Genomic DNA, 18,351 nt, shown 5'->3' on the forward strand with positions numbered 1-18,351 from the left:
TCAGGCCTGGGTGTGGCTAGAGAAATTGAACTCAGGTGTGGACAACCACAGTTATAGTATGTTTTAACAAGGGGGGGATTCACTTTTTCCCACAGGGCCATGATGGTTTGGATTTTTTTTCACCTTTAATAATAAACACCTTCATTATCAAATGGCATTTTGTGTTTACTTGTGTTGTCTTTGACTATTGTTTAAATTGGTTTGATGTTCCGAAACACTTAAGTGTGACAAACATGCAAAGGAACAGGAAATGAGGAAGGGGGCAAGCACTTTTTCACACCACTGTAGCACAAAACAACAAAACAGCATTGGAGACATCAAATAATTAGTGACAACACATTAAGGTATTGAAGATATAATACTTTAAGAGTAAAAGAAATCAAGCTCAGTTAAACATTATATAATTGTTTTATATTGCTAGGTATAGTGAAGATTACTTCTGCCCTTGCCATGTGTCCCTTCGGGTTCTCTCCTGTACATTTTTGTGACTGTACACATGTCTCTCAGTGTTGGTATTTCTACAGCGGTGTCTGCTTGAGTTTGTGTATGAATGTGTTTGTGTCAGGTAGTGTAAGTGTGAGGTCAGGGAATAAATCGGCTGACATTGTTTTGTTCGCATCCTGCAGCCTACCTTAACCTTTCTCACAATCTCTCACCCCCCTCTCTCTCCTTTTAAACATTACTTCCATTCCTCTCTGTTCTTTCCATTAAAACTCACAATTTATCTTCCTCTCTTCTCTCCCTCATCCACTTTCTCCACAGTTGTTCTCTCTCTCTCTGTCTTTCTCAGCTTTTCTCACAGACACAATAGAGAGGTATTGACAAAGTATGATCTCTCAACCTCTGCCTATTACCAATGTGCTAACAAGGCAATACGTAGCCTTCCCACACTCATGTGTGTGTATATATATATATATATATATATATATATATATATATATATATATATATATATATATATATAGTTGAAACACATTGTAAAGGCCATGATACATATCCCTGCTCTGCAGAATTTTTTTTGTGTGCCGTCAATGGTCTATAGACTACAGATTAAAAAAAATCCCAATACTATGTAGGGCATAACAGGCCAAAATCCTGTAACATTCTTATGTATTGTACAGATAATTTTAAAAGGGTGCTTTCTACAAAGGAAGACTTTTTGTTAAAGAATATTTTGTTGTTAACAGGTTTTTATTTCCAAAATAATGGGTAAGAGAAAAATACACATCATCTCTTTCAACGTTGTTGCTTTAGATGCCTATTCCCCGCCCCCACCCGTTCCTATTTCCTCTCATGCCAGATTGCATACCTTTAACCAGAGGTGTCAAAATTCTATTCACATTTAATACTCAAGTAGAAGTATAAATACTAGGGTTTAAAAGACGTAGTATCAAAGTATTAATTATCATCTCAAGCTTTTTATTCAAGTAAAAGTGTAAAAGTACTTGTTACAAAACTACTTATGGTATAAAAGTAAAAGTAATGTAAGGGGGAAAAAATGTCATTAAGAACAAAATCTTAGGCTGGGCCACAGGGGCTTATAAAGCACCTCCCCACCTTCCCAAAAGAAATTTTCTAAAGGCCATAATGACTATTATGTTACATTAAAATGTTAATGTTTGAAAATCTGGGATGCAACACTTTCAGCCACATTTATGCCTATTGAAAATCAACACATTTAAGCACAGTGCAAATAAAGAATCATATACTTGTACTAGTGAGCCCCATTGCATTTTTGCAGAAATGCACATCTTCACCTGCACTGCTATCACATTCTTTTGCACAATTCATCCGCCCTGCTATGCTCAAATATCATCCCTCCCACCTCTGTTGTCACACAACTTTTGTACATCAAAATTTGCACTAATTGTATCTTAACGATTCATCTGAATAGGTTTTTGTTTTTTTTGGCGTTTCATTGAATGACAACAAGCCAGAATGAAAACAAGGCAAACTGAAACAGGAGTAACCAAGCCATTTTTAAAATGTAAGGAGTAGAAAGTACAATTAATTGCGTGAATATGTAGAAGTAAAAAGTCTGCTGTATAAAGTATAGTATAAAGTATAAAGTACTCCATTAAAGTATAGATACCCAAAATTTCTACTTAAGTAATAAAGAAGTATTTGTACTTTAATCCTTGACACCTTTGCCTTTAACACACATTCAATTTAGGATCAATCCTCATGTCTGGTAAATTAGAGGGAATCAGTGCATGTTTTCTGAATCATACATCAGGTATTATCAATTTTTCTTTTTTCCAACATACATATGTTATGAACATATTTTAAGAAAAGGAAAAGTACTCATGAATGAGGCCCAACAGTTCAATGCCTCCTTGTCAATAAAACTGCTCTGACAGTACATTCAGACAGATATGTTTATGTATATGTCTGTGCACTGCTTATCCAAGACTACTGAAGCATTACTAAAAACACCAGATCTTAACCACACACACACTTGCCATTACCCTCTTACTGTGTGCTTTCACATTACTCCTTCTTATTCACCCTTGTTTAACTCCAGTTTGTGTGGATATGCCTGTGTGTGTGTGCGTACGAGTGGCTTGGCACCGTCCCACAGTGAGTCCCAATGTAAGTGACAGTCAAGACACTAATGGATTTCACAGAGATTGACTCATACTCACACATACAAAAATCAGGAACATATGCACATCAACATGACGGAAAAAATGCAGGGGTCTATCTTCTTCTCTGACCCCCCCCCCCCACACAGAGGTGAAAGGTCAACTTCAGGAAAATATTCTGCATGGTAAACACAACTGCAGAAGGTCACTGGCTCCGTCTCAATCTGACTCTCTCTCTTCTTGTATTTTACACAGACACAACATGTGAAATACAAATGAAAAGCTATCATAATCCTTGAATAACGTATTCTTACTTGTCCTTTTTAGTGATGCTGAAACAGTTAACGCTAACTCTCTTTCATTTGTGAGTAAATGCTTTGTCAAAAACAACAGTGACACACATGCTTACAATGTATACTAGTCAGATTCACCAGACACACGCACGCACGCACTCACGCACTTCCTGAAACTGAAATGGCTTTAGTTGACTGTACATATATTTAAGGAAACACCTAATGTGTCAAGTAGCATATATGTGTGTGTGTGTCTGTGTGTGCGCGCACACTTACTCCACCAGAATAGTCCGTGAGTCAAGCAGGGTAAGAGTTGGTGCATGTAGAGGCCCTGGAGGAAGCTGAGAGGTCAGCACAGTAACTTGTGAACTGTTGGTGCATCCCACTGAAGTGCACGCAGTCAGTACTAGGACATGGGTGGAATATACTCCAAGACCTGAAACCCCCCCCCCCCCCCCCACACACACACACACACACACACACACAGCAGGAGACAGAGAAGCATACAAATCAAACCACAATGATGGCTGAATGACAGTCTACGGCTCAAAAATAATTACTGAAATTACATTATATTACATCCCCTTTTAGCTGCATTTCTTAGATTTTTGCCTAAAAACTGCTCTCCTTCTGCCTCAATGTAGCAATCTCACTCTCTGTAACACAATCTATTCTTGTACATACTGTATAATTGCTGCCTCTATAATCCTTACAATCACTGTGGACATCAGACACTCAGCATTATTAACCCAGCATTGGTGATATGTGCTCTCATGCATTCATTAACTTACAAAGACAGACATACACTGCTGAGCAGTGTGATGTTTAGCTAACCATGTGTATGTGTGTGTGTAAAAACAAATGCCAGATATGATGACTCTACTATGTCTGAGTCTGTGTACATCCCTGCATACTTTATTTCTGCATATGTTCCATTGAGAGTGTCTTTTGTGTGCGTGTGTTTGTATCTATTTACATCCTGGTGCAGCACTCTAGTCTCAGTGGTGTAAAATGTTTTTCATACCTTCTTTAAGTCTCTTTAATGAAAGCTTTCAAAGCAAATTGTGTGTATGCATGTGCACCAATGTTTAGTGTTCTTTGTTTCTCCGTTGCTATATTTTCACATGCGTGTTTAGCGTTCTTTTTCAAAGTGCTATTCCCTTGGTAAGAGACGCTCTTTCCTCTTTTAAATGCTAATCCCCCACTCCATTTTGCTTTCCTTCACTCATCCCTTTCTCTTTACTCCGAGGACCCATCCCTCCACAGTCACATCTATGCTGTAACAAGCACACACACACCGACACACACTGACACACACTGACACACACACACACACACACACACACACACACACACACACACACACACACACACACACACACACACACACACACACACACACACACACACTCCTCTTTACCAGTGATATTGTGTTGTCTGTCTTCCCCCCTGTAGATCATTTGGTTGTTGTGATAGAGAAGGTACTCTGTAATGGCTCCATTGGGCCTAACATTGTAACAAAAAAGTTGTAATTATAATATGATTATGTCATTTAACTTATACTATTTTGATGTAACAAATATAAACACTATTTCTGTTGTGTTCAATAAGGGCAACTTTATTCAAGGTGAAAAATATATATGCAGAATAAAAGGATATACATTATTGTACAACATTTTGTTTGTTTTATGTGTGACTGTTTAATGAAATACAAACAGTATCTTTACTAGACTGTTGTAGTAGTAGTAGTAGGTCAGACATGTATAATAGCAGGTTGTCAATTAGTTAAGGCTTTATGACAGAAGATCAGGTGTGTACTTACTTATGTAGCAAATTACAACTTGGACATAAACAAAACAACGCTGACCATCAGAATAAGTGTTTTAGGTGTGAGAAGGGTAGGTGAGACTGTGCATTGTGCATTGCCTTGCTGGAGGTTCCCAGGTAACATAGAGAGCTGAGGGGGATGAGACTGTGGCAGGAGGAGAGACAGCATCTGGAGCTGAAATGGTTCAATATACAAAAATACAACATATATTATCAACATTAAACTATATTACTATATTAAAAGCATACACCTTACACTAAACAATGAAATAATAGATGGTTAGTCACAATTTTATCCAGGTCAACATTACTTTGTTATGAAAATCTTAATTATTTTTTATTTCACATGATGCTAGACATTGACATAGACAACTGTTCAAAACACTGCATAGACTGAAAAAGAACATTCTATGTTTTTTTGCTCCTTGATCTAGTGAAGATGGTGAAAATAATGTATTTGTGCTTAAGATAAGATTGTAAAAATGTGCCTATAGGAGGTTTTGTGGGTTTGGAAAATAAGTAATAAATAAGTTATTTCTCCAGTCTCCCTAACTCCGTGCTCAGTAAGAATCAATGCAGTAATCTTTTTTTTACTTCAGATTGATTTTAGCTGACCCCTGCCGTCACATCATCTCCTCAACAAGTCCAGTTAGTCCAACACAGATTAATGTAGTGACTAACATATGAAGAAAAATCTCTCTTTTCCTCTTCCACTTATTACTTTCTTTATACATGTAATCTTCCCTCCATTACCTCACAGATAAGAAAAATGTTACTCAATCTACAACCTGCCTTTCACTCAGTTACAAAGTGCTTCAATCTCTTATCATTTTGTGTCCTGCCCTATCCAGCCGCCTTTTCTTCCCTCTCTTGTTTTTTGAAAGATAATTTTTTTGGGCATTTTAGGCCTTTATTTAAACAGAACAGCTGAATACATGACGGGGAGAGAGAGGGAGAATGACATGCAGCAAAGGGCCGCAGGTTGGAGTCAAACCCGCATCCGCTGCGTTGAGGAGTAAACCTGTATATATGGGCGCCTGCTCTACCAGGTGAGCTACCCAGGTGCCCCTTCCCGCTCTTCAAAAGAAAAAGCTAAACATTAGTGAGGAGACCGGATACAAATGTCTGAGTGTGTTTAGAAGTGTGTCTGTATCCAGAAGTAGAGCAATTGTATTCATATAACTTTCTTCAGAAATGAAGCAATTCAAAGTCCTTTAAAAGAGACAGAAGTTCTCTTCATGGATGTGTATGTGTGCGCTTTACAGCCTTACCTTCCTCCGGGGTTGTGAAGCTCAATCCGAAATCATTATCATCACCATTCTCATTATGAAGACTCTCAGTGCAGCCAACAGGACTACAGGCACTTACGGTGATAATGTATCGAGTGGAAGGAGTGAGACTCGGCAGCACACCTGGAGAAGAGGAGAACATGAACATGTCAGGCATGGTGAATGTTCTGGTGAAAGAGCCGAAGATCTTACAAGTTGAATAGTTTTAATAGCTGAAGGTATGCAGAAGATACAGACAACCAAAAAACGTACATAATAATAAATAAAGAACTGAATAACAATTTACAAAAATTAAGAAATTCACTAACGTTGGCTTGATTTTGCAATCTCAGACAGCTAAAGCCTCATAATCGATTCCGCTGAACATAAAAGTGCATTTTTGCAACATACATAAGGGCATGTGAGTACTGTTTTAAATAGACTCTAAAAAAAGAACTCATCCATTAACACCCCTTTTTGCCAACCCCACCTTACCGGCTACATGGCTTTTCTCCTTTAAGTGTGTGCTGGAACCTGTTATTAATAAAGTATGTATCAATCTTCTTCAATAATGCAATTTAAATGCTTAACTTGTTTCTCTGTGCCACTGTTGCTGAGCAAACTTCATGGCTTTGGCACACCAAGAGAGCCTAATTGTAAAGCTACAGTTGTCTCTCTCTGATGTTTTTTGTCCTAGACGTCTGCCCTCTCCACTCCTTTCCGTATATCTCAGTCACGCTTTTACATTTCCTCCAACCCTCCTCACCCTCTGTGTCCAGTCATCCACCACTTGTCTCTCTTCTATTTCTCTCTGTTACCCATGTCTTTTAATTCAATTAGGGGCCAGGGCCCCACTCGGTTGCCATTACACCCTCATTTGCTTTCTGTGTTTTTTAGCCGTTGGTGTAATTCTGCAGTCAAGTGTCGAGGCCATCATAAATTACCAAGAAGCCTTATCACGGTGGACTAAATGTCTGGCAAAGATAGAGGGGGAGCACCAAGAGAGACACTGAGAAAGACGGAGACTGGGAGCTCATCTTCATATTTGCCTGGAGACATAGTAGAGTGGATGAGAGAAGGGACGAATAGCAGCAGCGGACGCAGACATCACCATCACCATAAAAGATGAAGTGAGGAAAGATTGAAAAGTGAGCAACACAGAGAGAGAGAGAGAGAGAGAGAGAGAGAGAGAGAGAGAGAGAGAAGGAGCGATGCCAGGGTATGACATCATTGGGGTAGTCCTGAATGTCTTGATCCAAATTGAGACACTCTTAAAGCTGGGGACCTGCCAAGAAGAAATTAACAGGGTTGCCTGGGACAGGTTGAGTGTGTGTTTGTATTAAAGACAGAAGGAAAGTGAGTGAAAAAGGCAGTGTGAATGTGTTTTCACCAAGGGCCAAAATGCCCTTACAGGTGTTACAAGAAGGTGGCAGAAAACCATGTACAATAAGTTAAAAGGACAACAGTTGCAAGTCAAGTTAAATCATAATAATAAATTACCCACGGTTCAACATTGTGCTACTTGTGGTATTTCAGTCATGTTTTCAGAGAATGGTTACCTCTGCTTTAATTAAACATACACCATTACATATACAGTGTACTACATGTTAGTGTACTCACTGAATTATCCAAACTGTGACCTATTTCATGTCCTTGGAACCCTTGTTCCATTTCTCCACTGACTGTTAATATTAAACATATGAATAGCATGTCAAAAATATATCTCTCAAAACTTTACATGTGTTTTACCTGTGAAATTTCCATTGGCCAGGTATATGGATTTGATAGGTGGTACCTCTGGCTGATCTCTATTGTAGGCCTTCAGCTCATATCTGTCAATCAGCCCTCTGATGTCCCCAGTGGGTGGCACCCAGCTCACCTTGGCACTGAAGCCATTCAAGCTCTGCACTGTAGTAGGAGGTGGTACAGACCTAGGTACTAGAGTGAGAGAGAGAGAGAGAGAGAGAGAGAGAGAGAGAGAGAGAGAGAGAGAGAGAGAGAGAGAGAGAGAGAGAGAGAATGAGCGCAAGGACACTGTGAAGGGAAGAAAACTTTCCGTGGATCAAGACAGGAAAAGAGATAAATAACTGTAAGCAGCTGAATCACTACATGAGTAAATACAAAAAGTACAAGAAAGAAATAAGGTCAGGCAGAACAGAAAAGCAAAAAGAGAAAAAAATAAAAGTGTCATGGTTGGGCTTGCTGCCCCCCCTGTTTTTTTTGTTTTGCCCTTCCTCTGCTGAGTGGATGTGTCGCTCCTGGCTCTCTCTCCCTCCTCATCAAGACACCAGTGGCTGCCTACACACCTGAAGCAAATCCAGTAATCACCGCTCCTGCTTTAAACCCCGGCTTTCCAACCAGTCTCTGCCAGATCGTCCATTCACCCAACATTTGCTACGGCCAACTCTAGTATTTTTTGCATTTAGTATTTTCCGCTAATATCTGTGATTAAGCTTTTTAGACTTTTTTTTTGTTGTTGTTTTTTGTTCCTGCTTCAGGTCCCTGCCTCAGCCCTCGGAGCCCAGTCAGCCTGCCCGAGCCCATCATTGTATTTTGGATCTGCCTCCACTCAGTTCCAGAAGATTTCCTTGCGCCATTTTTTTGTGTATTAAATAAATCTCTGTTCCTGTTTTCCAACCTTCTAAACGTGTCTGCTCTTGAATCCACTACCAGCCTAACAAAAAGAGAAAAAGCAAAACAACAGGTCGAGAGCACGAGGTTAGAGAAAAAGCATCCCCCATCTCTGTGTTTTAATAGGCCCAGTAAATCATACCTCCCCATTAGCATAAATAGTATTTATGAGAGTAGTAACTTTTTCAGCACTGATTTAATACAGCCAGCCATTCATTCTGGGCTATATTTCACAGCAATCAGCCTCCCTCCTTCTATGTAGCACTCCCCTTCTTTTTCTCTCTGAGACCCTCAGTAGTTCAGGATGGTCCAGCTCCTTTTCCCTCTCCCTCCAGATATCTCACTGGTTCACAACCACATTTTCTGTTACCATTCGTCCTTCCATCTTCCTTTGCATCAGTTTCGTGTTTCATTTTACCAATAGTTTATAAATGCTTAGAAATTCATGTTCCCGTTATTTCAGTCTGTTTTGCAAAGGTTTGTAAAGTATATATTAAGTCATAAAATAGAGCACCACTGAGGAGCTGTATCATGCACTATTGCTTATTTGTTTGTTTTTGTCAGTCATCTCCTTATATCCTTCACACCTTCCTTCTTCGCTTCAGCTATTTTTACATCTTCCTTTATTTATTAATATTTTTTTTCCTCCTTTCATCAGCCAATCACCTTGCATCTTTCCTGATCTTGTCCCCCCTCTTCCTTCTTCTCTTTCCTCCCCTTTTTGACTTTTCCTACCTCCTCTCTGCTAGCACCTTTCCTCTCAGTCCATCCTTTTTTCCTCAGTTCTTAATGTTTTAGCACTTCCTCCTCACTCTCCTTCATTCCTCTCTCTGGTCATAGCATGGTATACTGAGACCTACCAGTGTATCGTTCACTACTAACGAGCAGCTTTATATTACACACGGGACCACACAGGCCATTCTGGGTTAACAGCCTTTTACTGGGATGCCCTTTATAGAGGCTTTATCAATCTCTCATACTGTCTGGCACATGTAATATCACTGGCTTTGGATAAGTCTCACATACTGTACAATATAGTCGTGGTTTTACATCCAAAATCTCTTAAAAAGGAAGAGAAACACTATACAACAAAGTCAACGGAAGGGAAAATGGACTCCTTGGCGCACGTGCCGTTTGTTTTTGACATAATTAAATTCTAATTCCAAGACAGATTACACAGCACATTAAACAGCAAACAAACAAAGACATACACATGTATAACATACATGTAAGTAAAAAGGAACACACACAAACAAACACACACACACACACACACACACACACAAACACAAAGTCTTACACCCACAAGCTGATGCCTGAGGCTTTGGAATACTTAAGGGCTTATCACCCCCTTATACTATTAGAGTGTATCAGATGGAGGTTAGATAGAGAGAAACAATGATACTGTAGGAGATCTTGTGTACAATGTGTTCTGCAAATGCTCATGTGGGGACACACATAAGTGTGAGAGCGTATTACAGTTCTGATATCATCATATCTGGCTGGAAACACATTGGTTTGATAACACCGAAAAGCACACCAACGACTGCCAGCAAGATGAGAGAGGTTTTACCTTTGCTTCGGCTGCGTCCTCTTTGCCAAGGTCCTGCCGCCCAACCTCCTGCAGCCAAGGCCACCAACCTGTACAAGTACTCTTGGAAGGTGTGTGTTTTATAGGGGGAAGGGTTTAGGATTCACATAGGGCAGGGGAGAAGCAGATTTGAAAAGATTGTAAAAATATGCTCTCAAAAGATACATTACATGTTCTCTGTATTACGTAAAATCAGCTTAAGTAACAAATTATGATGAGTAATATTTATTTTGCATATTCAGTAGTTAATATTTTAAATTGCTTCAAAAACTTAAATATGTTTTATCAGTTACTATCTACAATTGTGAGTTATCAATATGACTAAAAATCAATTGGTTTAAGATTTATTATGTTGTCTCTGTACTTTTTAATTTATAAAAAATATATGTGTGTGCATGGAAAAAATAAGGGACATTTATTAATTACATCTATATAGTTTAATGTGATGCAATCTCCAACTGTAAATCTATCACTCAAAATGTTATCAAAATGTTATAGCATAGCAAAAAAAAAACTGGACTTACGTACACCGTTAGCACTTAGAATGAAATTATCACTGTGGCAAATCCCTTCGAAAGAAGATGTAAAGAACTAGCTGACTGGTAGAGATTGTGCTGTGTTGCAATTTTAATATTTTTTATTTGATATTACATGCTGTTTTTTAATTGACTATTGCAACTATCACTAAAATGTTGTTACTTAAAAAAAAAAAAAGTTGTTGTGTTGACAGAGTTCCACACTTTCTTTTCAGGTAAGTGCTGGATTAGTGGAGTAATGTCAATGTACACTGTGCCTTGTTACCAGTGAAAGGCTGTAGGCTATGATCTGTGGCTTGCGTCTTCCTCCCACTATACACCAAAACTGAATCGTTTCCTCTGCAGTTGTACCGGCTTTCACTGGAGGGACAGCCGTCTAAGTAGACTCTTACAGAACGGCGGGAGGCAACACAGAGATTTACACTTTGACTAACAGGAGGGTTTGATTCATCCCTTCGTATGGTAAGACCCCTAATGCAACCTCCTAGACCTGTGAAAGAGGAAAGGAGATGAGAAAGAGAGTAAAAGGAGAGGCGTAACCATATGCTTATTTAAAAAAAGTAAGTGCTGTAGTACAACAAGCAGGAGAAAAGTTATAATTGAGGTTTGAAGACACTACCTTTTTTAATCATTAAATTGATAGCCTACATATTTTTGTTTTATCTCTTTTCTGTGTTGTAGTTTTTAGACGGTCCCTAAGCTCTCTAACTGCCGTCTCAAAACAGGAACTAAATACAGCCTAATTAGCACAACTTTCATAGATTTCTTTCCCATCTACGAAGTCAGATTCACTGTGTTCTCTCAGAAGGAATCACTGAACATGGGTAGGCACTTATAATGCGTTTTGAACATATTTAGAGGCTAAAACACGTTTAAAACTTGGGCTGTTTAATACTGTTGGGAGCCAACTCTAGCAGGAGGATAACACGGTGTGGACAGCCCCGATGGTTTTAGTTTGTCTCTCCACTGAGAGCACTCCAAATTTACAAACAACAGAGCTACATGTTGAAATCGACTGGAATTCTCCTTTAACGCCTTAGAAACCCCAAAACTAGGAGCCCACAAACAGGCAAATGCCCAGTGGAACCCGAACTGAACACTTCTTCTTGGTTGTGTGAAATTACTGACGTTCCATTCTCACCGTGTTTGTGACTTTTGCTGTCCAGAGCAGGATGTACGAGCTCCATGGGGACACCCCCCAAGTATAATGGCGAATCAACTCTCAGCCTCACTGCTTCTCCCACTCCCCTTGTCTCTTCTGCCCAGTCATTGACTGCAGCAGAAATGAGCGAGCCACGTTTTGCCAAAGAAAGCTGTTTCCAGTCTCCATTGCAATAGCTAAGCCCCACCCACATGCTGAGTTCAGTCAAGTGACCTTCAGAGGCAAGAATGAAGGACAGGAGACCGGCTTCCAGCTCCACCTAAAAATAAACACCAATAAACAAAAATCCACAAGCTAAAGTCATGTGTTTCTAAAGTTTTATTTGAGGACTTCAACGAAAGTCTTAAATGTGTTGGTGCTTCTTACCAGCATGTAGTCTTCCGTTTGTGTGTTGTATGTAAAGAGCAGAAGTGCATTGAGCTGGTCTGTTCTGAAATCCATAGTAATGTCAAAGTCCTTTCCTCCATTAAAAACATCTTTGCCCATCTCCAAGTAACCTGAAACAAGGTGGAAATAAAAGCCAAAACATGCCACAACAACATTTTATGATGAGGGCTAAAGAAAGAAGGAAACGTCTCTGGCATATTGGGGACCCGTGAAGATGGTCTGTACCCTTTTATCAAATCTTTAACACAGAAAGCCATTGACTTATCTTATTATTATTAACTTATCAGCAGCAAGCATCTTATTAAGATATACAGCATTGCCATTGTATGAGGGATACTAGAAATCAACTTGAAGTTGTATCTGAACATAGGTTGTTCATGAAAAAAGACACGCCAGAGAGCAATGCTATTCCTTGTTTCATATTATCATGTTTCTATATTGCAGAATAGAAGTATTGTGCAACAATGTTCACTATAATTTCACTCTTAATGGGGAAAAATCTCTGTGACATGTAGCTTTGTTAGAGTCCAATGTCCTTGTGAAAAAAAGTAAATTAACAAAGAATAATCATAACCATTTGTCATCCACAAAAGATACTAACCATGTCCCAGAAAATGGGCTCCATCCACAGTTTGAATAGGGCATCCCTCCCAGCTTTCATACACTGCCACCTTCTCTGTGGCTTTTGCCCAATCAAGAGATTTCCACTCCTCTGAGGGACCGTCAGTCACCTTAAAACTCACGTCTCTGAGGCAACCAGAGAAACCCTGTTGCACTAGTCGAGCATCACCTGATAAGAAAGACAAGAATAAATAACACGTGAAAAACTTTCTCTCCAACTTTCTCACTGCTTCCATAATATATTCCACTGCCTTAATATTGTTAGAAATGATAAACAATGTGATATATTAATGATTACAGAGAGTAGGTGACAATAGACATACCTGAATCCTCTCGCAGCAAAGTAAAGTCTTCAGGCAGCCCTCCAATAAACATCCCTGTGTTCTCACCAATAATGGTGCTGCCACTGAAAGCTGATGAATTTCCTGGTGGTGGTGTGGAGGTAGGATGGTGGTGTTACACATAAATGTGGTAGGGCAAAGCAAAAGTATGGAGTTAAGAGATGATTAGAGTAAATATAAAATCATAGAATTCAAAGTATGAACAAAAAGGGATTAAAATAAAGGGAAGGACAATATAAGAGAGAAGAGTTTAACAGGGGATAAAGGTATACGAAGAGAGAGAGAGAGAGAGAGAGAGCAGAGGAGTGAGACTAAGTAAGGGAAGGGTTATGCTCATGCAGTTTCTGAAAAAAGATGTTATTTGAAAACACATTTGAGAATAAGTGAGGAACATTAGTGTGTTTCTGTGTATGAGAAGAAGCATTTTTCTCATCAGAAAAAGATAAGCTAGGATTAACCTAGCTAATACCACCAATGCGGAGCTCGGTGATTTGCTTACAGAAAAAACACATATGTGTACATTCATATATAAACGTTAGTCTCACATTTTTTACATCCAAGCACAGGTGCATACCCTCACATGTACAGACAAGCAAATATGAACTTGCATTTACACTCACACTCCTACACACTTAGCAGATACACACAGTGGTCAGTATGAATATGAGAAGAGTTACCTCTGTATTGATTGTTTACAACGATTGTTCCCACGGCCCCATGCCTTGTTGCTATGATGCTGTGCCATTGTCCATCATTGTAGCCACGCCCTCCATCATCCTGTACACTTACAGCCACTGCTGAGCCCTACGCACACAAACACATGAACACACAAACTCACATTACAGTCAGGCAAGAATTTAAACAGAAATTCACAGTCATTAACAGTGTTGTGAAGACATCCTCTGACCATAGATCTCACAACAATGTGTCTTACAGTATTTGCTAAAGTAAATGTAAGCAACTTGTTGAAAAAAAAAAACGTTTCATATCACAGTGCAATCAAACAAGCTAACTTTGTCACTTTTCAAATTACCGCTTCTTTATCCCTGTGTTGTGTGGAGAAGGTTACACATTAAGGATCGATGACACACACACACACACACATACACACACAAATGGACATGAACATGCACATATAATCATCAAAGTGTTGTTACAAGGCTTTTTGCTACCCATTAAATATGACATCATTGTTGTGATCAGCTTTTAGCAAGTGGGCAAAGAGTAATGTAGTAAAAAAAGAGTAACGGGTTCATGCACACTCAAACAAACACACTTACAACATACAGTGTAGCCACACACAGATGCACAGTGATGAAGATTTAATGATGAGATCAATAAATGTATGAATGCCAGAGTATATCAGCCTCTGACATATTTACTACTATTGCTAGACAGCTCTACTTAACAAGACAACATGGGAGGAGTCTTTCTATGGCTCTCTGTCTCTCTCGTTCTCTTATTTGCATAAATGCAAGCCCACCCATTTGGATCCCTTGTCTGGGAGACACTGGCAGTTGAAGCAACTAACGCTCAACTCTCCCAGAAACTACTACTAGAGGTGTTCCTGAGCAAGGCATTTAGAACATAATTGCTGTTCAGAAACTTCCTGAGAATAGCCCCCAACTCACTCTCACATGCTCTCTCTTAAACTCCCTTACACACACACACACACACACACACACACACACACACACACACACACACACACACACACCAGTGACACTCCTGTAGCTTGCACTTGAGTTGTACAGCACTTGACTGAGGTGTACACCTCACAAATGTTTGCTGTTGTGTGAGAAGGCCCCAATGCCCAATCACTTTCATATCAGTATGTAATACTGCTATGTGTTTGTATATGTTAATGTCCTTGTGGACAGATACTGTATGCGCGTCTGTGTCTGCCGATTTGTGTGAACTACAGTTTTTCTTGATTGCTTTGATGCAGCAGTCAACTCAAACTCCACATTTTCAAACCAGTTACCCAGGCCGAAACAGTGGCAATAGTGGTCAAAGTTACACATTGTGTTTGCAAAAAACGTGCCAAAACATTTAGAATATGCAATTAAAGCAAATTTTGCCTTTAAACTACACAACTTGCAAACAAATGTATGCACTTCCGATCAACCATTACACATTGGGCAACAAAACACAAGATACAGCCCTCAGTGTGAATAAGTGAACCATTGCTTGTCATTGCAGCCTATTTTACCTAAATTACCATTTGTTGTCAAATGTACTTTCGTAAAGAATTGAATACAAAAATCAGAAATGCTTTGATGCAAATTTAATTAATTCCAATGATTTTTATTTTCAAACTGTGGCTGACAACTAAAATATTGTAAATATAGCACAAAACACATGTGAACTAAAATAAAATCTATTAGTGTATAAGAAATTAAGAAAATAAAAAATTAAATCTATTACAGTAAAGTATAAACATCTATCACTGTAGATTATAGGAACTAGCCCATTATTGATACTCTGCTTCTTGGGCCACTTGCCTCATCCACAAAGGTTGCTAATTGTAGATTTGTGTGAAGGAGTGTCAAACAGGTGCTTCAGGGATTTCATACTGATGTAGTTAGTTTCTAATAGTTGGTAACAGATGTTTTTTGTTAGGTTACCATAGCTTAAACAATGGAGTTGGGACTGCTTGAATGACACCCGTGTTAACTGTTCTGCAAAAGGGGGGGGGGGGGGGGGGGGGGGGGGGGGGGGGGGGGGGGGGGGGGGGAATGTGTTAATCCAATGAGAAAGGGTTAACACATCTGCAAGAGGTGTCTTCTGCTGTGCTGAGACATTGATGATGAAAACTGTGTGGATCCCAGTTTATTTAAACAGGCCAAAGCAATAAAGAAAAACTGTAAAGTAGTTATTTATGGAGAACCTTTCCCATTGCCAACGTGGTCAACCCTGTCTGAAGTTGAAAGACTCACAGTAGCAAAAACTCTTCCAGAATCTGACAGGTGACTGCAGTCATTTTAAGTTTACATTTAGGGGACATCTGCATTAAATTGATGAAAGACAGGAACGCTTGGAGCTATTTTTTTTGGGAAAATATGAGGAAGCAGACTTTATTGAAGATTTATTTTAGTGTGTGTTATTTTAAAAAAGGGCATGGGGAAAATAGAATTCTATCTAACTATAAAGAAATATAATACTGTAGTGAGTGAGTAACTGAGTGTGAATGTCCGTCTGTCTGTCTTTTAAATATCTTTTAGAGTTTGGATACGCTGGACACGTTCAGTATTAATAGACTGTGAATAAAACTAAGCGACCGCACAATATAGGTTGAAAAAACAACAACTGAGCGACCGCTGTGTGCAGCTGCGGGGGCGGTTCTTCACGGCTGTCAATCAAGCATATCGTCCGCAGCCGGCTACTGGAAATTACCGGCTAACTGTGAAGATATCAACATGCAATATCGTTGTCAAAAATGATGTATTTTAAAGAAAAACAAAGACTCTTTATTTTCATCACTTTCCACCTTTTCTTTTCCTTTTTTCTCACACACATTCTCTTGGTCTGGTCTCTGTGGTTAATTAATTCAGATTTTGGCTCTCATTCACAAGCCTGGGAGGTGAGACTGAACTGCGCATAACTGAAAAGACTTGGAGTTACTGCAAAGCTACATTCTTAATCATTCAACCAGGGGTTAGAGTGGGCCGGAACAATCCGGAACTGTGCGCCAGTACCATCAACTGCAGCACCAACTGGCAGTTTTGTACATTAGTGTTTCATTCTGCTGAATGAGGCAGATGACTGTGATTACTCAACATCCGTAATAAAAGCCGGACAGTTGAGTGTCTAAACTGCTAAAGTCAGTTAAACAGGGGACGATAACACTTATGACACTTACGATAAATCTTATGTGAAATCAGTTTGGTTTTGGAGAAACTAGATTAACTGAAGTGTTCAATATAATCTGATAGAACACTGACAAAGGAATAAAACTAAATAAACATAATATGTAATACATAAACATAATTTGGAGAGAAAACATTTTGACTAAAAGTAATGATTTAAGTTAAAGTTAGTAAAGTTTGTAAAGTTAGTTAGTTTAAGTTAAATGAAATGACTTTTCATCGACTAAAACTTGACTCACCCCTTTGAGTGGTTGTCAACTAAAACTAAACTAAAACTATGAAGGATAAAAATGACTTAAATGTGACTAAAACTATTAAGAATTTCCATCTAAACACTAAGACTACATAGCTGCCAAAGTTAACACTGCACCGCTGAGCGCTATTTCACTGAGTTTTTCTGACCGCCTTCAACTCTATTACATACTGTATAATGCATATTTTAGTTCTATGTGGTGAGGAAAATCAGTTTCCTCAATGTAACCAGTAACATTTCTCTTTCGGGAAAATGTAGTACAATGTTGTACAAAGTAGAAGTACACAGTAAATCAGTAACAAACAGTTAAGTTGTTTTGAGGACCTTCTGTAAGTTATTTTGGAGTACAATCGTTCTGGAGAAATCTTCAAATAGCCATACCACAGGCCAAGCAATCGGTCCATTCTGAACGGGCACGGTTTGAATAGGCACTTTACTAGTCACTTTAATAGTGGAACAATGGATGTGTAGTTGCCTAAAGGGTATCATTAGCTTGTCTATCTTACTGCAGTTAATGCACCTTTAAGAACACCATTGAATGGGTAGGCTCTGGGTCCTTTTCAGAATTATTAGTATACATGTTTCACATCTGTTGTTGAGGATTACAATGATTTATTTCCCAAAGGCTAGAGGATTGCAAAAAAACAGCTGTCTAGATTTCAATAGAAGCCAAATGTGTCTGCTAAGAAAGAACTAAGCTGCAAGGCTGGTAGAATAAAAAACAATGCGTATTTGCCTTGTCTGTGTGCTAGCAAATGTATTTAACAGACGGTGATAGCTGACTAGAAGGTCTGTGACGAGAGCTACATGTGTTTTAGCATCACAGCCTGTGACTGACTGATTGTAGTTACCAATAGCTACATACTGCATTTACATACTTTACATACTACTCACCTGCATCATCGGAGTGTGAACTGTTTGATTTTGAGTGTCTCTTGAGCTGAATGTACTCTCTCTCTCTTTCTCTCACTCTCTCTGTGTGTGTGC

The 18,351-nt window shown here is 39.1% G+C and overlaps 1 protein-coding gene across 1 annotated transcript in view; it reads right to left on the bottom strand.

Moving 5' to 3' along the window:
- Window positions 1–18,351, bottom strand: part of ush2a (Usher syndrome 2A (autosomal recessive, mild)) — a 203,705-nt gene that overhangs the window by 109,452 nt on the left and 75,902 nt on the right. Inside the window, exons 31-42 of the mRNA XM_034877811.1 lie at window positions 13,920–14,046; window positions 13,225–13,326; window positions 12,882–13,070; window positions 12,260–12,390; window positions 11,873–12,152; window positions 10,997–11,221; window positions 10,178–10,258; window positions 7,723–7,911; window positions 5,977–6,117; window positions 4,805–4,880; window positions 4,299–4,384; window positions 3,155–3,314 (exon numbers count right to left, since the gene is read on the bottom strand). Coding sequence (XP_034733702.1) covers window positions 3,155–3,314; window positions 4,299–4,384; window positions 4,805–4,880; window positions 5,977–6,117; window positions 7,723–7,911; window positions 10,178–10,258; window positions 10,997–11,221; window positions 11,873–12,152; window positions 12,260–12,390; window positions 12,882–13,070; window positions 13,225–13,326; window positions 13,920–14,046 — 1,787 coding nt within the window. The remainder of the gene's footprint in view (window positions 1–3,154; window positions 3,315–4,298; window positions 4,385–4,804; window positions 4,881–5,976; window positions 6,118–7,722; window positions 7,912–10,177; window positions 10,259–10,996; window positions 11,222–11,872; window positions 12,153–12,259; window positions 12,391–12,881; window positions 13,071–13,224; window positions 13,327–13,919; window positions 14,047–18,351) is intronic.

This window comes from Etheostoma cragini, chromosome 1, assembly GCF_013103735.1.
Source record: "Etheostoma cragini isolate CJK2018 chromosome 1, CSU_Ecrag_1.0, whole genome shotgun sequence".
NCBI lineage: Eukaryota > Metazoa > Chordata > Actinopteri > Perciformes > Percidae > Etheostoma > Etheostoma cragini.